The sequence below is a fragment of the Paramormyrops kingsleyae genome, chromosome 24 (genome assembly GCF_048594095.1).
Source record: "Paramormyrops kingsleyae isolate MSU_618 chromosome 24, PKINGS_0.4, whole genome shotgun sequence".
Taxonomy (NCBI): Eukaryota; Metazoa; Chordata; class Actinopteri; order Osteoglossiformes; family Mormyridae; genus Paramormyrops; species Paramormyrops kingsleyae.
This window is the reverse complement of record NC_132820.1, coordinates 16,040,122-16,058,277: the sequence shown is the minus strand read 5'-3', so window position 1 is coordinate 16,058,277 and position 18,156 is coordinate 16,040,122. Positions and strand designations below refer to the sequence as shown.

Genomic DNA, 18,156 nt, shown 5'->3' with positions numbered 1-18,156 from the left:
AAAAGTTTATGAACACAGTTGTAGGGAAGTTTATCATCTGCAGGGCAAAAGGCAATACAGTCACTGAAGTAGTACCATTCTTATTAAGTAATGGTGAAAGGTGCTGTTGGTTTGTAGATCTGGAATCAAACAGGCCACTGGATGTAAACTGGTTCTAGATTCATCCGGAAGAGAATGAGAGATTAATATGCGGATTTACGGGACTGCATCTCTTAGAGAAATTGATCGGGGGAGCAGAATAGAGAGGCCAGATGGCTTCCACGACAGTTGCACGTTCAGTGGTCCACAACCCATCCAAAGACAAAAGAGCCTGCGCACAGAATAACTCATTTGTCTAACAGAGGCTTACATAACATATTTTTGCAACTGTGTTATTTAGCTCTTCAAAATGGCAAAATTAAAAACACAGCGCAAAATCACAGAATCAACTTCAGAGCTTAGAAGACACTGCAGATTTGTAGCTACGCCATGAAGCTGGATAACAGACGACTCGTAATCGCATTATTAAATTGACATAATGTGTCACATTATTCAGAGTGATGACTAGTGTAACTGCTGGGTATTTGGTTGAATTGCATTGACCATAGTGTAGTTTAAGATTTAATGCCAGTAATATCAGCCTATAGTCTTTGAAGGCCGATCATAGTTTTTGTGTCATTTTTATGTTTTTTTTTTTAGAATAAAATTAATTTATGATAATTGTTATCATTATCTTCATGATACTGAGCCTAAACATTTACAGTATAAAAATATAAATCTCTATTTATATCATCATGTGATAGGCTCTGAGTTCCCCTGTGACCGTGAAAAATCGTTTGAAAATCATAGACTTTGCATATAGTTTGCATCCAATTTAAAAATGCTGGAAAAAGTACTCGATATTTCATACTTAAGCAAAAGTACAGCTACAAAACCAAAATGTTAATCAAGTAAAAGTCATCCAGTAAAACACTACTTAAGAAAAAAAAATACCTCGTTTCAAAAGTATTATTCATTCAAAGTAAAAAGTCCTATTCATTCAAATTATTGATCTTACAGAAAGCAACCTATCTTTTTAAATTCACTCAACACAGGTTTGAATATAGCACTACAAGTTACAGTGCAGCACCATAAGAGAAACTGAGTCACAAATTTTTATTTTATTTAGAAAAAGCAGTGAAACTTGCTGAGTGTGCTGACACATTTCTGCAAAATAACAATTTTTATTCTATGGAAACTGAAAGACTGATTTAAGAGCTGGATTTAATAATGAATTATAAACATTTCTCAGGCCGATAGTTTTAGACATCTTATAAGTGGTAAATGGGCTAACTAAAATTCTCATCCTCCACTACGGAAAATGGCTGATCAGTCAATGTCGATTATTTCAGTAACAAACTTTGAATATTGATCAACTTTAACTACTGGATGGCAATTTCAGTTTATTAACTGAATTATTGTGCATCTCCACACATGGAAAGAAATATATTGTATAATGAACTAAAAAAATGACTCAAGAATCGTGAAAAATATTGTGATTCATATTTAACGCAAAACTCCGCAGCCTCGGGTGCACTGCATGTAACAGCATTCTTTTTTAATTGGGCGAGTAACGATGGTTGTGCAGAATGTATCGGAGTAAAAAGCCATTATTCGACTCAGAAATGTAGCAAAAAAATGCAACAACTTAAAATACTCAAGTACAAATCCAGAAAAAAAAACCTATGTAAGCACAGCAATGTAGTATTTGTACTTTGTACACCTCTGCAATTGAATATACAGGTAAAGTATAAAAATGATTGGACACCTGTTTTCATGATTTATTTCTTCTAGGAGAAGAGCATGTTTTAAATCAGATAAGTATGACATGTCTCCCCCCAGCAGACTTACTGAAGCTGTTGTCTTCCTCCTTGGTTCCATCTATGGTTCCATCGGCCTGAAGCTGCAGATGGAACCCTTGCCGGCTGTACAGCTTCGTCACTATTCCCTTCAGCTGGGGCTCTGTGGACACAGGAAGGGTGGAGCAGGGATGTGACATCTGGAAAGTGAAGCGGAGACTGCCAGCTGGGCTCCTACCTGTCCCGGCAGAACAGGCTTTCTAAACGGTGCCAGTCCGGTGAACAAAGGGTTCATCTCAATGAGGAAAGAACAATGGTCATAAAACAATACTGAAGACAGCTCTTAATAGGACCCTTTGTCCATCTTCCAATAGTCTACAGTATGTCCCACCTTTCACACAAAAATCCTACTTCCTGCCTTTCAGTAGGACCTCCATCCATCTCTCAGAGGTCCTACATACCAGCTTGATACCACATGTCCTTCTTTAAGTGATTCCAAACATCCTCCTGTCGTTCGAACCCTAACCCTTATTTCACCACTGCCACTTTACCTTGAACACCTTGTTGTCCTACTCATATATTATTGTGTATCACATGTACACTGTATAATATATGTATACACACATACGCAGATGAGCCAAAACATTATGATCACCCCAACGTGAAGCAAATAATATTGACTATCTATAAAAAACAGCGTGTGTAAAAGTCTGGGATATATCAGCAGGTAATCTAACATTCAGCAATCGTAGCCGACACGCCGAATGCTGAATGAAAGAGCAGGGAAAAAGATCCGGCTGACTTTGACGAGGGCCAAACCACTATGGCCAGACGACTGGGTGAAAGCATATGTGAGTAGGTACTCACCAGGGCTGATTGTGAGCCAGCCTTGCCATCCTGCAGACGCTGTGACCCAGTCGTCTGGCCATAATGGTTTGGCTCTTGTCAAAGGCACTCAGATCAGATCCCTGCCCGCTTCCTCTGCATTCAACATGTTAACTACGAGTATTGAATGTTATATTACTGCCTAACATAGCCCAGACCTTGATACATATTTTACCCCTGTACAATGGCAGATGTATAAAAACAGGTTAGCTCAAAATACAAAGTACAAACCAAACAAATAAACTAGAGCTGGTAATATGTTGTCTGCGGTAGTTTACATTCGCTAATTATTTTGTGGACTTCCTGTTTCATGTTTTGAGAGGCAGACTCAAGCTTTTCAAGCGTCGACCTTTATAGATTTCAAACATGCTGTGGGCAGCGTAGCTTCGGTAGCTGGATTCTAGCCCACTCGCCACTATTGGGCTGATGGAAGGGCAGCCGAGCAGCCGGGCATCCGGGCATCCGAGCAGCCGGGCATCCGAGCAGCCGAGCAGCTAGGCAGTCGAGCATCTGAGCAGCCGAGCATCTGAGCAGCCGGGCATCTGAGCAGCCGGGCATCCGAGCAGCTAAGCAACGGAGCAGCCGGGCAACCGAGCAGCCGGGCAGCCGAGCAGCCAGGCAGCCGAGCATCTGAGCAGCCGGGCATCTGAGCAGCCGGGCAGCCTGCGCTGAAATAATGAGCCGAACGGAGGGAGTGACTGTTTTACATCACTGCTGTGAGCTAAAAACCAAGGTAATTTAGTTGCAATAATTTGCCTTTTTCAATGTTGTTCTTAAAGCAAATTTGGTGCCAAGTAATGACCTACAACACAAATAAACTAATATTTATAAGCTTTGGGAACAGTGTGTATATGCATTCATGAGTCACGGCCTTACATTTGTAATACGGTAGTGAAATAAATCAACAATGCCCAACAACTGCAGCAGCAGACTGCGGATGCGATTTCGTTTTGGGGCAGCGTGAACTGGACAGGGCTTGTTCTCCGTACGACCCCTGGACTGGCAGGTGTGGAGTCACTGGTAGGGATCAGACACAGATTTAGCAAGAACTAGCCTCTCACCAGCAGACCCATATGTGAAGGGAATTTAGGTTATTGCAAATGGCCCCTATTGGAAAATGCCTGGGTGTTCCGAGGGAACAGCCCATGATTGTAAAGCAGCACAACAAAGTGGAGCCGCCCATGCAAACACAGCAACGGCAGCCAGTCCTGCCCCGGGCCACTGGCAGCCAGTCCTGCCCCGCGCCACTGGCAGCCAGTCCTGCCCCGCGCCACTGGCAGCCAGTCCTGCCCCGCGCCACTGGCAGCCAGTCCTGCCCCGCGCCACTGGCAGCCAGTCCTGCCCCGCGCCACTGGCAGCCAGTCCTGCCCCGCGCCACTGGCAGCCAGTCCTGCCCCGCGCCACTGGCAGCCAGTCCTGCCCCGCGCCACTGGCAGCCAGTCCTGCCCCGGGCCACTGGCAGCCAGTCCTGCCCCGGGCCACTGGCAGCCAGTCCTGCCCCGCGCCACTGGCAGCCAGTCCTGCCCCGCGCCACTGGCAGCCAGTCCTGCCCCGCGCCACTGGCAGCCAGTCCTGCCCCGCGCCACTGGCAGCCAGTCCTGCCCCGCGCCACTGGCAGCCAGTCCTGCCCCGCGCCACTGGCAGCCAGTCCTGCCCCGCGCCACTGGCAGCCAGTCCTGCCCCGCGCCACTGGCAGCCAGTCCTGCCCCGCGCCACTGGCAGTCAACCCTGGGCAGCAGCTGCGGCGTGGAGGCGCCCTCAGCTCCATATGCGTGTTATGTAATGCCGCCTTCCTTACCCTGCTAGGGAGTGGGTAGGCTGGAGGGGGGGGGGATGGGAAAGCTGGATTTATACCTGGGACAGCTCTTCAGATAAGCTTGGAAGAGTAAGAGGTGTCAAGACAAACAAGCACTGAAGAAGCTCCAGACTGAACTCCGTCAACAGTGTGGGCAACAATGCGAGAACCATTACTTCGAGGAAAGCCAGGATGAAAGGTGAACGAGAAGCTGTACAAAGAGAGACACTGACAGTTACGGGGCCAACACATCTCTGCTGGAAAGTGCAGCAAAATCTTTCATACTTATCACTGGTTATGTAGGAAACAATGACACCACGTCAGACAATCACCTTCATCTCACAAATTTACTGCTCCACAAAACTAAAGAGGACAAAAATTCACCAGGTTATAGAAGCATGTTTATTTCTGCTGAACCTGGGACACTAAAATACGGTATTTCTCATCAATTTTTTTTTTCTCTTTTTCTACCACAAGAACCTCATATCTGCTCCTGTCTATTTATGATGACTAATCTACCTGACATTTACAATGTGGGGATAATGTGAACCACCATGAGACCAAATCTAGCGATATAAATAATAATTATTACATCCAGAAACTGAACAATGATTCAAATGTGCAGAGACTTTCTTTGCTTTGAGTTGCAATGGCCAAACATCCATAAAAGTGCAAACGAGAAGATGAGCTGATGAGCATGGTTCCTCTTTGTGGGCTGGGTTGCAGTCTACATGACATAATTGGATGCTATGCTTGCAAATTAATGTTGATAGAACCTGAGAATCGTACCACCAGCTGTGCTGTTCTCATGATTTGTGACTTAAGTGATAAAGATAAGTGGTTAGAAGATGGATGGATTTATATAATTAATCATGTGTGAAATATCACAAGGGTGAGATATTTATAAATAAATATATATATGAAGCATATTATGAACTTACGAATCATATTTGAAAATGTCTCCAGTTTGATGTTTTGAACGGTTAAATAAGGGTTACAATCTTCTTGCTTAAAGTTGGAAAGGGGATCACGTGCAGCCGATGATGATGGGGATGAAGATGACGGTGTTAATGGTGAAAATACAAAGAAAAAAAACTTATGGGTGTTACTTAATGAGGCGAATCAGATTTTTAAAACAAGAGCAGACCTGGTCGCCGCCTTCTCCGCTTCTTCGACCCAAAGAGTTTCACACGGGAAAAGACACTGAGTCGGCTGGGTTTCTCGCAGCTCCCCTTGGCCTTATTCGGGCTGCTAACGCAGCGGCAGGCATTGGATTTCTCCCGCTCCCTCGCCTGCCTCTTCTGCCGAATAAGGGAGCTGGCGATCGCTGCGGCCATTGCCAGTTTGACGGCTTTTTGATGAAACAACTTCCAGACGAAAATCTTTTCCTCTCCCACCCCCCTCCCGCCAGCGCGGGATTTTTATTCCCAGATTATTCCTATCACTTTTAAGAACAGTAATCCCGAACAGATCTCAAACGCCTAATAAAGTCATTGTTATAATTTACAAACAGCGATTCCACACGTAATGTTCTGATGTGTCACATGTACTTTCCAGTATGAACGCGGACTTAAATGTCTATGATGTTCACTATTATATTACATTTGCTTCTGGGCGTATCTCGGCAGCGATTCATTTTCTCTCCAGGGAAAAGGCGATCTTCAACAAAAAATATGGTTGGTATCAGGAATCTCATTCACACAGCTTTAAGTACACAAATACTCCTCGAACGAAGTGCATCGGCTTCAAAACCGTATGTTAAGCTGAAAGACACGCAAGAAATAAAAACCATCATGTTTTCCAGAAAAAAATTAAATAAAACGCGCTTTAATTTATTTCGCTGGATGCATCCTACCGGCATGTAGGTGTTATCTAAAGGCTGTTAATGCGCAACGTGGGAAACACCTGCTAACAGGTAGACCGAACAATTTATTTTGTCGCCCAAAAGCTGTAGTTCAAGAAAAGAACAAAACGGGGGTGCGATATATAGAGAGAAAAGAAAAAGGCAAATTAGTGACCGAAAAAATCATTCCGCCAGGGTAAAATATATATATATTGAGTAAACTGAAGATGAGAAATAGTAAATGTCAGAAGGAACAATGTCCTCTTCACGTTTTCTTGTTTGGATTTTAAGATAAAATCAGTCAATTTGGCTATAGAGACGACGAGTAGTCTTCAACAGGAAAACACGCATCTTCTGTATGAGCATGATACCCCCGCTGCAGGTTCCTAAGCGGCTGCTAACAGCGTCAGCCTAAGTCCGGGCGTAACGCGATCAGCAAACTTATTAGTCGTTGTGAAGCGAGAAGAAATTAAAAGAAGAACGGAAGAGGGGAAAAAAAGTCGAAGACGTTTTTTTCTTACGCATTATTTACATCTCTGAATGCCGAGCATCTGGCCGGGATTGAGCGGTGGGAGGAAGCGCGGCTTCCTAAGCCAGCCGGGTCAGTCTCCTAGGCAGAGACGCGAATGATCGCCGCGGTTCGCACTAGCAGATATATCCAGATGAGAGCGACACGTATGCTGGAGGCGCCTCTGCGTGTCCTTAAGTCAGAAGTCAGGCAGCTGTGGCAGCCCGCTGGTACCAGCTCGCACTTGTTCCCTCTGTTCTCGGGGAGATAGTGACAGACACCCAAACAAACGTGACCGTGGTCATCAAGCAGGCTACCTGGGACGTGCTGGCTCTCCCGAAGTCTGATCGGTTTTATGACAGGCTCCTCCGCATGTCGGCGTCACGGCGATAAGATCACACAGCGCGCATGCAACAGATGAATGGTGAAGTGACCGTGAAGAAAAAATGACGTCTCTTTTATACCCTATAGAGCCACCGCCCGTGCCAGGTACTCTACATGAAGAACGACATGTGCAAACGCATGGGAAGCTTTGTCTGCGTGTGTTCTCTCCCAGTCCTGTTTTGCTTATGCAGATCCAGTGCGGGGGGGGGGGGGGGGGACGGAGGACGGTGCACGATCGAGTTATGTATCATGTATATGTGATGCACTGGAGGTTCCGTTTTCTTAGATATCATTAAATATGTACTTAATTATTCTGTAGTCTGTGTTTTTTATAGTGTGCTGTTAAGGGAAAATGCGATTTTGGAAGAGACCAGTCTCCTGTCCGTTTGCTGGTGGCACTCCAGATGGAAAATGTCTGGCACCCGCACGCATGTTTATAGACACGCGCCGCTGCCCACCTACATTATGAACCAAACGTTCAAAACGTTTATTTCTTTCTGTGTCGTCGGAATCATGTCAGTATTTTTTGACAGAGTACTTTGAGGGCTGCCATCACATTTCTACATTCCTATTCTTATTTGAAAAGACAGATCTGATCTGTCCAGCACCTAAAGACGCCACTTCCAGCCTTAATATCAGCGAAGCATGTCGCCACTCAATTTACCGTCAGGCAATTTTCAATAGTGAGCTAGTTATTACTCGTTTCAGATACATATATTTTTCATGTCTCGCCCATTGACGACTGGAAATATGGCATCCACAGTAATATTGTACTACCTAACTGCACCACCCAGTTAAACCCCATGATACCTTCTTAATTTACGGGTCGTTAGTTTTTAGAAGGGAAGCGGTTAATGACTGTACACACGCGAAACTGGTGCAGGGTAGTAAAATATAACAAGAACTGTTAATTTAACAAAAACTAACAAAATTGTAGGACTGAACATAACCTACACCTGCACATTTACATTTCTACACCTTTTAAGAGACGCACTTTGTTTTTGTTGACTTTTAAGTGCATGACATGGCAGTAATTCTTGGTACAGTCTATATATTCAACGTGCAGGGCGTGTACAGGAGGCGATGATACATTAAAGTATTAAGGAGTGTACAGGGGCGGAGTAGGGGGGCATTACAAGAAAAGATACCCCTAAAAACCTGAACATTTATTACACTTTCAGAAAATGGCAGAAAATTTACTCTGCGGACCAAAGATTCCTATTCGTAGCAAACCGTTATTGGACATTTACAGCAACAGTATCCAACTATGAGTGACTACACAATTAATAAATTAGCTGAAAATTGACTCTACTTACTAAAATGATAATCCATAGAGGTATTACGCCGTCTTAAACTTTAAGAATGTTGGACTATGATTTTACTTACTTAGCCTCTTGAGCAAGTGACTAGTCTCTGCAAGCTCATTAAAGTCCCAATAAGAGACCAAGGATAAGAATGCGTCCCTCTGTAGACATGATAATGCATCAATGTCGGCACTGAGGAACATGCGTAGCACTCATCTCTCTTTCATTTTTTATTTTCTCAATTAAGAACAGTATGTTAATAAGGCTAGAATGATTTAGGCTTAAGTGACATACTGTACGCAAAATCACATGTGTTAGCTAAATAGCCACTTCGCTCTCTCGCTGCTGCTACTGAAGTCGTGACCCAAGGCAGTGCTGTACAGTTAACAAGCTACAGCTTTTCTCACCTGTTTTATATAAATCTGAAATTTTCGTGCATTTCGCTGTATCCTCCTCCACTGCCCTTTTCGCCTTATCCTTGCTTTCTCAGTATCACCTTCTTCTTTTCTTTTCAGCTTGCCATCCATGCAAAATGCAATTTAGCTCCACGCAAAGCAGGTTTGTGCCATTTCGGGAGGGGCCGTCACCTTGTCTCTGAGATGGACACTAGTGTGAAGCGGGTCACATCACATCGGCGGGGGTCATCTTGTCATTGATTTACCGCACACATATGCACAATTTGGGAAGGTGTGCAATATTCTTATGCAATATGACTACATTATCAGTAGTCCATGATATCAAACAAGTAACCTGGTTTCAGTACCTGACAGGAACTAACCAGCGATTATCGCCTTTGTTGGGGATGTAGGCTTATGCCGCGTTCGATTTACCCTCCGGGGTTGAAAATCGGTGCTGAGAATGGTGTCACACATGAGTTAACTGTGTTCCAGTATGGAAAGTCGGAAAGCCATTTAGCAATACCAGGGACCTGTTTCAAAATGCAGGGTTTCTTGCTTAGCCGGATAATTTGTCGGATTTAACGTACCCCAGTTTAAATGGCCCTTAATCTTTGTTCACTTACATTTAACCCAGACTACCATAAATCCGACAAGTTATCCAGCTAAACAAGAAATCCTACTTTCTGAAATAGGCCTGAGTTCTAGTCTGGTTAATTGTCTGCCATTGTTAGCAATGTCAGTTGATAACCACACATTATGTGGAATTTTGTGCATAGAAACACCGTAGCAACATGTCCACAGATAGCGGTTGGACAGTACTGTGCGTACGACTGATGTAATGAGGCATTAATAAGACATAAGTGCTAATAAACAATATATAACTACATCTTTAAGTTCTGTTGATAAAGGGCGCAGCCATCTTGCCTTCGGAGGTCGGGGTTGCAGAGGTGCCGCCGACTTTCTGAGTCAGAACTCTGATTTCAGGGGCCATTCCAGTTAAAATTTCTGAGTAGGAGCTCAGAAAATAAAACTTCCGAGTTTAAATGGAACACAGCATTTGGCTACACACAAAGCAAGATAACAGAAATGTTGTGGCTTTCATTTTAGCTATCTGGGGCCTGTTTCAGAAAGCAAGATTTCTTGCTTAGCAGCACAACATGTTGGATTTAAGGTACCCCAGCTTAAATGGACATTTAGCCCTGACTACCTTAAATCTGTCAAATCCGGCTAAGTAAGAAACCCTGCTTTCTGAAACAAGCCCCTATAGCCAACGTTTTCAAAGCAGTTTTAAGAAAACATTGGCAGCTTCTTTGCCATTGGTAGGCAAACGGCATAATACTTTCTGCAGTGGGAGGCAGTGTAAAAAGTTTGTGAGCCACAGCTTTATACAGCCCGCGACATGGTTTTATATGATCATTAAATCCAGCCCGCCGATCGATCGTCTTCCACAGGAACTGAAAAAACAATGCCCAGCACTGCTAAACAGCGCCCTCCCCAGGCGACATGTTGTAACGCTGGTTATCTGTATATCCTGTTTTCATGCTTTCATGCGTTACATTTGCTCAGTGCCACACGTGTGTGTGTTTGCTGTGATGTTCAACGACTCGATTTTATCGTTCATTGGGATATTTCTACATTAAAACAACATATATTGTTTTTAGACATCACCCAGCCCGGAAACATAACCGTCCCATGCGGAAATCCCCAGGCACTCCGGGTATCCGCTCCAGCCCAGAAACATAACCGTCCCATGCGGAAATCCCCAGGTACTCTGGGTACCCGCTCCAGCCCGGAAACATAACCGTCCCATGCGGAAATCCCCAGGCACTCCGGGTATCCGGTCCAGCCCAGAAACATAACCGTCCCATGCGGAAATCCCCGGGTACTCTGGGTACCCGCTCCAGCCCGTAAACATAACCGTCCCATGCGGAAATCCCCGGGTACTCCAGGTACCCGCTCCAGCCTGGAAACATGACCGTCCCATGCGGAAATCCCCGGGTACTCCGGGTACCCGCTCCAGCCCAGAAACATAACCGTCCCATGCGGAAATCCCCCGGTACTTTGGGTACCCGCTCCAGCCTGGAAACATAACCATCCCATGCGGAAATCCCCGGGTACTCCGGGTATCCACTCCTGCCCAGAAACATAACCGTCCCATGCGTAAATCCCCAGGTACTCTGGGTATCCGCTCCAGCCCAGAAACATAACCGTCCCATGCAGAAATCCCCGGGTACTCTGGGTACACCCTCCAGCCCGGAAACATAACCATCCCATGCGGAAATTCCCGGGTACTCCGGGTACCCACCCCAGCCCGGAAACATAACCATCCCATGTGGAAATCTCCGGGTACTCCGGGTACCAGCTCCAGCCCGGAAACATAACCGTCCCATGCGGAAATCCCCGGGTACTCCGGGTACCCGCTCCAGTCTGGAAACATGACCGTCCCATGCGGAAATCCCCAGGTACTCTGGGTACCTGCTCCAGCCCGGAAACATAACCGTCCCATGGGGAAATCCCCGGGTACTCTGGGTACCTGCTCCAGCCCGGAAACATAACCGTCTCATGGGGAAATCCCCGGGTACTCCGGGTACCCGCTCCTTTGCCTGGGTGTGTATGGTTTGTAACATTATTGCGAAATGGCCCGGGTTGTCAGCACATTCTAGTCTACAGATCTGGTATCATATCATCTTTTTTTATATCTTAGCAACAGGAAGTTTGTTCTGATTTATTTTTGATTTGTATTTTTTTCTCGCAATGTTTAACAAAATAAAGCTTAATGGAGTTTGTATAAAAACGCTGTTCATTGAAAAAAATGTGCAAGATTGTTCTGTACTTAAGAAATTATTACACTGAGACCTAATATAAAGCCTACTTTATAAAAATGTACCTATAGAAAACATGTTAACATTAAATATTACCATATGTCATAAAAAACACGCATCTTGCTTACCTCATGCGCTGACACTGATCAGACATCGCCTATTATTTTGTCTGGATAAAGTGCCAGCATAGAACATGATTTTACCAAATAATTGTAATTTCGACTCAGGTACCAAGGGGAGCAGTTGCTTTTCCACATATAGACCTGGGGGTGGCAATTAAATGGGTAACTCCGGAGGAGTTAGTGTTAATGGATGGGAAAGCATTGTCTATCGCCAATACTCCCCCATTTGAAAACGCTACTATTTCTGCTGTATATTGCACTTTACGAGAACTTCACCCCAAATGGCGGCTGCCTGAAGTTCTAAGGATGGAATGAACCTTTTAGAAAGGAGACTACTTTATACTTTCTTGTCTATGCTCTACAGTGCACAATACATTCAGAAGTAATTTGACAACCAAGAAATATATATCAATTAATGTTTTGAAAAACCAATAATCTGAATAAAAGCTCCCAAGTAAATATAGAGCAGAGGGACAGTAATCTGCTGCATGTGCAGGTTCCTGCGCTAAAACCGAAAATCCTCTCCTGAATACAGAGTATTTGCATACCAGTGTGTGGTCTCCAAGCAATCGGGCCAAGCCACCCACTACAAACTTCTTTATATTCAGGTTCTTAAGGTTTTTAAGATTACTCATGCCTTGTTTCAGAACACATATTTTGCAATTACTTTAACGTTCTAAAAATAATGCCCAATAATAAGTGACAGTGTTTATTTTGTGATGGGTTATTTAAAGAAATCGTCGTACTTAACAGAATCACCAAAATGGCCTTCAGCCCTTAACTCATTTCCATATGAATAAATAAATAACTTTGTCTATTATTAGCAGCTTTACAAATCAGTTCTGAAAAACTACATTTTTGAAACGATGTTTCATATACCCATATACCCATATACCCATGCTTATTCTAGTCAGGGCTGTGTGGGTGGGTGAGGCCTGGAGCCTATGGCAGCACACACACACACACACACACCCACACACACATATAGGGAAAACATATCCTTATGGGGACCGCTCATTCATTTCAATGGGAAAAATGCTAACGCTAACTATGACAACCTTAAACCCTACCCTGCCCTAACCATAACCCGCATTTTGCATGGATGGCAAACTGAAAAGAAAAGAAGAAGGTGATACTGAGAAAGCAGGAAACCGGTCCCCATAAGGGAAAGAAAACGGATATTTATCACGTTATGTCCCCATAAGGATAGGTAAACCCGCTCACACACACACGCACACACATGTACACATGCACAAAAAAATGCACACACACACGTTTACACACATATACACACACATGCACGCACACACACACGTATACACACACACACACAAAAACATGCACACACACAGGTACACACACACGCACAAAAACATGCATACACATGCACACACACACGCACACAGATGTACACACACGCACGCACACACACAGGCACAAAAACACACACACACACACAGGTTTGTAATTATATCTTTGTGGAGACTCTCCATTCATTTCTATGGGTATAACTAATAATCTGAACATGACACCCTTAACCTCTACCCAGCCCTAACATTAACCACAAGTAACCAAACAAAATACAAGACTTTTGGCATTTTTAGTTTTTTGATTGTATTCACAGATTTTTTTTAATTGAGGTTTAGATTGTTGAGACATAAAATATGTCCCCACAAGCTAAAAAGTAACATGTTTTCCTACATTGTGGAAAATTCAAACCCACACAGTCACACTCTGCGGACTCCAGCTAGCCAAACTGCACATCTTTGCACTGGGGAGAAAGTTCTGAAAATATGAGACTCGAACCCACAACCCTGATGGTGCGCTATCCACTGAGCCTCTAGATAGCCTTTTGGATATTTGCTAGTAAAACATATAAAGTCAACAGCAGGTAAATTCAAAGTTCTCTTTGGGTCTTTGTGCTCTCTATTAAACAAAAGGAAGCAGCATGAGATGCGTTTGTCATCCATGAAATTCTAAACTCAGCTGGGCTCTTTTTGTGTTTGTCATGTCAGACGAATCACTTTCACTCAACCAAGGCTGCCCTCTACAGCAAACAACCAGCAAATCTAAACCCTCAATTAGTAAATGTAATAATAATATCAACATCAAATTAAAGAAATAAAATCCCCTACGGGTTCCACCTACAGTTCCAGAAAAACATCAAATCAAACATTAAAAACACTACAGTGTGATTATAAATGCAACCTGTGTTTACAAAACTGACTAGCTTGTACTGAATTTTATTAAACCTGCAATGTCTCTGAACATTCATAATCATTATGCGGCAAACTCAACGGCCAGTCTAAGTCGCTTTTTGTAGTCTAGACATACTTTGTCTCGAGCTGACAGAGTACATCTTCCCTTTTTTCTTTGCAGTGATATGCCAGATACTTAAAAAGTGTGAAGCTGCAGTGCATCAGCCAGGAGAAGCGACACTCTTACAGGAGAAGCGACACTCTTACAGGAGAAGCGACACTCTTATAGGAAGGAGGGAACTTCCCTCGTTTCAGAGCTCAGCATCCTGGATTTAAATCAAAAAAGTCTGGGTCATAGAAAGTATCACTCAGCACCAGCAGAGAGGAACTGGGGGAGCCACCATAAAGGGGCTCAAATTTTCCATGGGGACCCTACCCCCCCTCCCCCCTCCCTCCCGGCATCCAAAACAGTCAGCATCTGTCTTGAGTTTGGGCCTCTACTCTCAGGACTTTAAGCGCATTTTCTAGACCAACCTATTAAAGACATTTTGGCCAAAGACAATAAGGGACTGTCATTCCTTATCAGCCAACGACACTCTTTCATGCTACATGTGATTTATGAAATCCATCAACCCATGTTCTGTACCCGTTTGTCCTACGCAGGGTCGTGGGGGTCTGGGAACATATCCCAGACGCTAGGGGGGCAAGGCAGGGCATACCCAGGATGGGGTGCCAACTACAATCACAGGGCACACTCACATGCGCCATGTGCCTGATACTCAACCGATACAAATCCAATAGGCATGGACCTCTAAGGTATATATACATAAGATATACCATATTGATACTGTATATATAGTACAAGACATCCATACAAACTTTAAAAATGTCGTGCAAAGGTGCTTATTGTTAAACATTCAGTACACGAGTAGGCTATTTGTAATCCTTCCGTTATTCACTACAGAGTCCTAGAGTGCTATTTACAGTTTTTTGGTTTTTATTCCATTTTCTATTATATTTATAAAGCTATTTTATTAATTATTAATATATCTATTAAATTGCACGACACATGCCGTATATTTTATAACTTTAAATAAAATTAAAAATGTAATTGGCAGGTTAGTTATCTTTTAAAGCATTTTTTTTTCTGAAAATATACACGTGAAAATTGTATTTAAAGATCAAAATACGGCATTCTATACCAGGCAATGCCCACATGTTCTAAAGTATAAGGTCCTCCTTTGGAGTAACATTTGACGAGAATAAGAACAAGTACGCCGTCTTTTAGTAAATACAACGCATGGGCATATTTGCTATATAACGTGGAACAATACTAGCAGTATTCATCATTTATACCTGGTACAACAGTTCAAAATACATTACAAATATAAATAAATGACACCTATTAATCAACATTCATCCTGTATGAACATAAATTAAATAATTAGAAAAATAAATGTAAGAAAATATAGTCTTGTTTTTAAAAGGTTAATTCCAACTTCAGAACTTCGGACAGCTGCCGTTTAGGGCGAAGTTCCCATAAAGTGCAAGAAATACCAGAAACAGGAGTATTTTCAAATGAACAAGAAAACAGATCTAAGTAACAATTTTTTATTTAATTTTACAAACAAAATAAGATTAAAATTGCGTACCTGATGTAGATCTCCTTAAAGGAAAAGTCATGCTTCTTTAATGTGTGACTCTGGTGCGAACGCGTTTACAGTCCTAAGTGTACTGAAGGAGGAAGACGTTACGAAGTTTAAGCCACATTTAAAGTGAATCTCAAAGGACCGGGATCCGTCCAGTTACTGGTGATTCGAGATCATTAATGGGCATCACTGATAGGCCATTACGACTTTTAAAAATGTTCATTAATTATTCACTCGAAAGCACCGTTGATCCGGCAAGCATAGATGAAGCATTCTGCAGCCTAAACGACCATATGAGCGCCGCAGAAAAGAAAAGAGTAATCAAACGTGCTCACTAAGACATGCTGCTTAACCTCAAAATCTGTATTAGTTTTTCTTTTTTCTCAGATTACAAAAAACAGCTGTAAAACGATCCTCTAATGCATCGAGTAAACCAGTTACATCGGCTATCCGCTTTCGAGAAGAAAGCATCAACGTGCATCAACGGATATGACAATGGGCATTAGAGTGGCCATTAAACAATAGAGTCTACTGCCCTGGACACTCAGACAAGCTGAATTATTAATATATTCAAATGCCTCAGTCGTTACAGGGAATTCACTGGAAACGCTCATCAGACACGTTGCAGTGTACTGTACAGTACACGTCTGCATATCTAATTGATGTAAAAATACACAGATGCTTCTATAAATAGCGCGCCAACAGCTACTAATCAAGACTGAATTTACTGTGTTGTCATGATTTGGCGTTAATAAGGTTAAATTGAACAGCACCTTAAATTAATTATAACAGTACACAGATTCTGTTTACAAAGGAATGAGTAGAGATTGCATTTATCACATAATAAACTTTTGGATCTTCGCTTAGATGTTGGATAAAACCGAAGCACTGCAGTAGGAAGAATGCAAATGTTCGTAACACAGACTTAACACTAGATGGAGCAAGTCGTTCATAACTGATCCAGAGTCCGATTTCTCGGCTCAGTCTGTGCATTTTAGTTTGATTCCAAAGAGCGTGTTTTAAACAAAGTTTTGCCTAAAACGAGCATACATTTTTTTTTATTAATCTGAAAGTGTTATTAAATTAAATATATCCTGTCTCTTTCTGATGAGGTAAAGGGCCAAAACATCATTTGCTCAAACTCAATATTTTAATTTGGTCAAGGACTAATACTGAAATATTGTATACAGCGCCTCATTACAGGCAAGACAATTGCATTTCCCCCCTTCCTTCCTTTCGCCCATTGCAATAATTCGCTTAAAGAGCAATACAGGATTGTTTCTCGATAATTCCAGGTCCACAAGACAATAGGTCTGTCTGCTGTTATTTCCACGAAATGACACTTTCTGCTATCAACAAACAAAACCAAAGAAATATTAAAAATGTTTAAAAATGTTAAAGACCGTTTAACTTAAATAAACAAATCCCTTAAAAAAGCATTTGCTTTTCCGTGATATTTAATTTTGCTAGGTTTTTAAAAATCAAATTATAGCGCAAAACTTAATCAAATAACAGTTTTATGAGGAATGTAACGTAAATGTTTTTGGTTGCATTAAATATAATTTATAATATTGCATTAGTACTTAAGCCCATTCAGCGTTATTTGACCTGGTTATATGGTGCACGGAAGAAACCTCATCTTAGCTGTTTACCTTTCCAGCCCAATGCATTGGAAACTGCCTGGGCCATTTGTCACAAGTGGTCGATGACAAAGGCCTGATCTCAGGTGCTTATTGGGCGGCGGGACTCGGTACTTAAGGACAGGGTTTTCACTGACAGAGCTTCCCTGGAGCTTAAGGTGGAACCTTTAATTTTACTGCCTGTCCGAGGAACCTGACAGACTCAGTCACATTTACTGTATATAGAAATAGCCTCAACCACTACTGCTGCCCTGAAAGAGTGGACACTAAAATAACCGTGTTCTCAGGGTGATTCTGCATTGCTCCTTATGTAATGTGACAGTGAAAGGACAGGATGCTGCTACAAATGGAGAACCGGCAAGGTGAACGGTCCTGCATGCCGTTCCACGCTGCCCGTAGTCCGGGGCTAATCCCTATTCTAACCGCGAGGTCCAGCCGCTGCTGTGGATGGGCCAAGTCACAAGACACTGACCTAAAATTAAATTATATAATAAAGAAATCAGCACTGAGCCTTATTGAAGCTGACGTCTTCAGTTAATTTCATAAACCTCCGTTTGTGGCCATTCAACTGAACCTAATAGTTTCTTAGTTTCCAAAATTTATGTGACAGCCAGCTTTTCTAAATTCTGATCTAGTTACAAAGTAAACCATCTTACTGTCCATTGCCCAATATAGGCCTTAAATTCTCAGTATATAAATATTTTATTCCAAGAAACATATAATTTATGTGGGTCCTTTGATGGGTTGGTGTCCCATCCTGGGTTATTCACTGCCTGTCTCCATAGCTTCCG

The 18,156-nt window shown here is 42.8% G+C and overlaps 1 protein-coding gene across 8 annotated transcripts in view; it reads right to left on the bottom strand.

Annotated features, from left to right (window-relative positions):
* The window catches only part of LOC111859691 (fibroblast growth factor 13), a 117,022-nt gene that overhangs the window by 20,518 nt on the left and 78,348 nt on the right, over nt 1-18,156 (bottom strand). For 5 of the 8 annotated variants that reach the window (XM_023842629.2, XM_023842630.2, XM_023842628.2 and 2 more), the window contains one exon: nt 1,870-1,980. In XM_023842629.2, coding sequence (XP_023698397.1) covers nt 1,870-1,980 — 111 coding nt within the window. The other 3 variants (XM_023842633.2, XM_023842635.2, XM_023842631.2) reach the window with 3 other exon arrangements.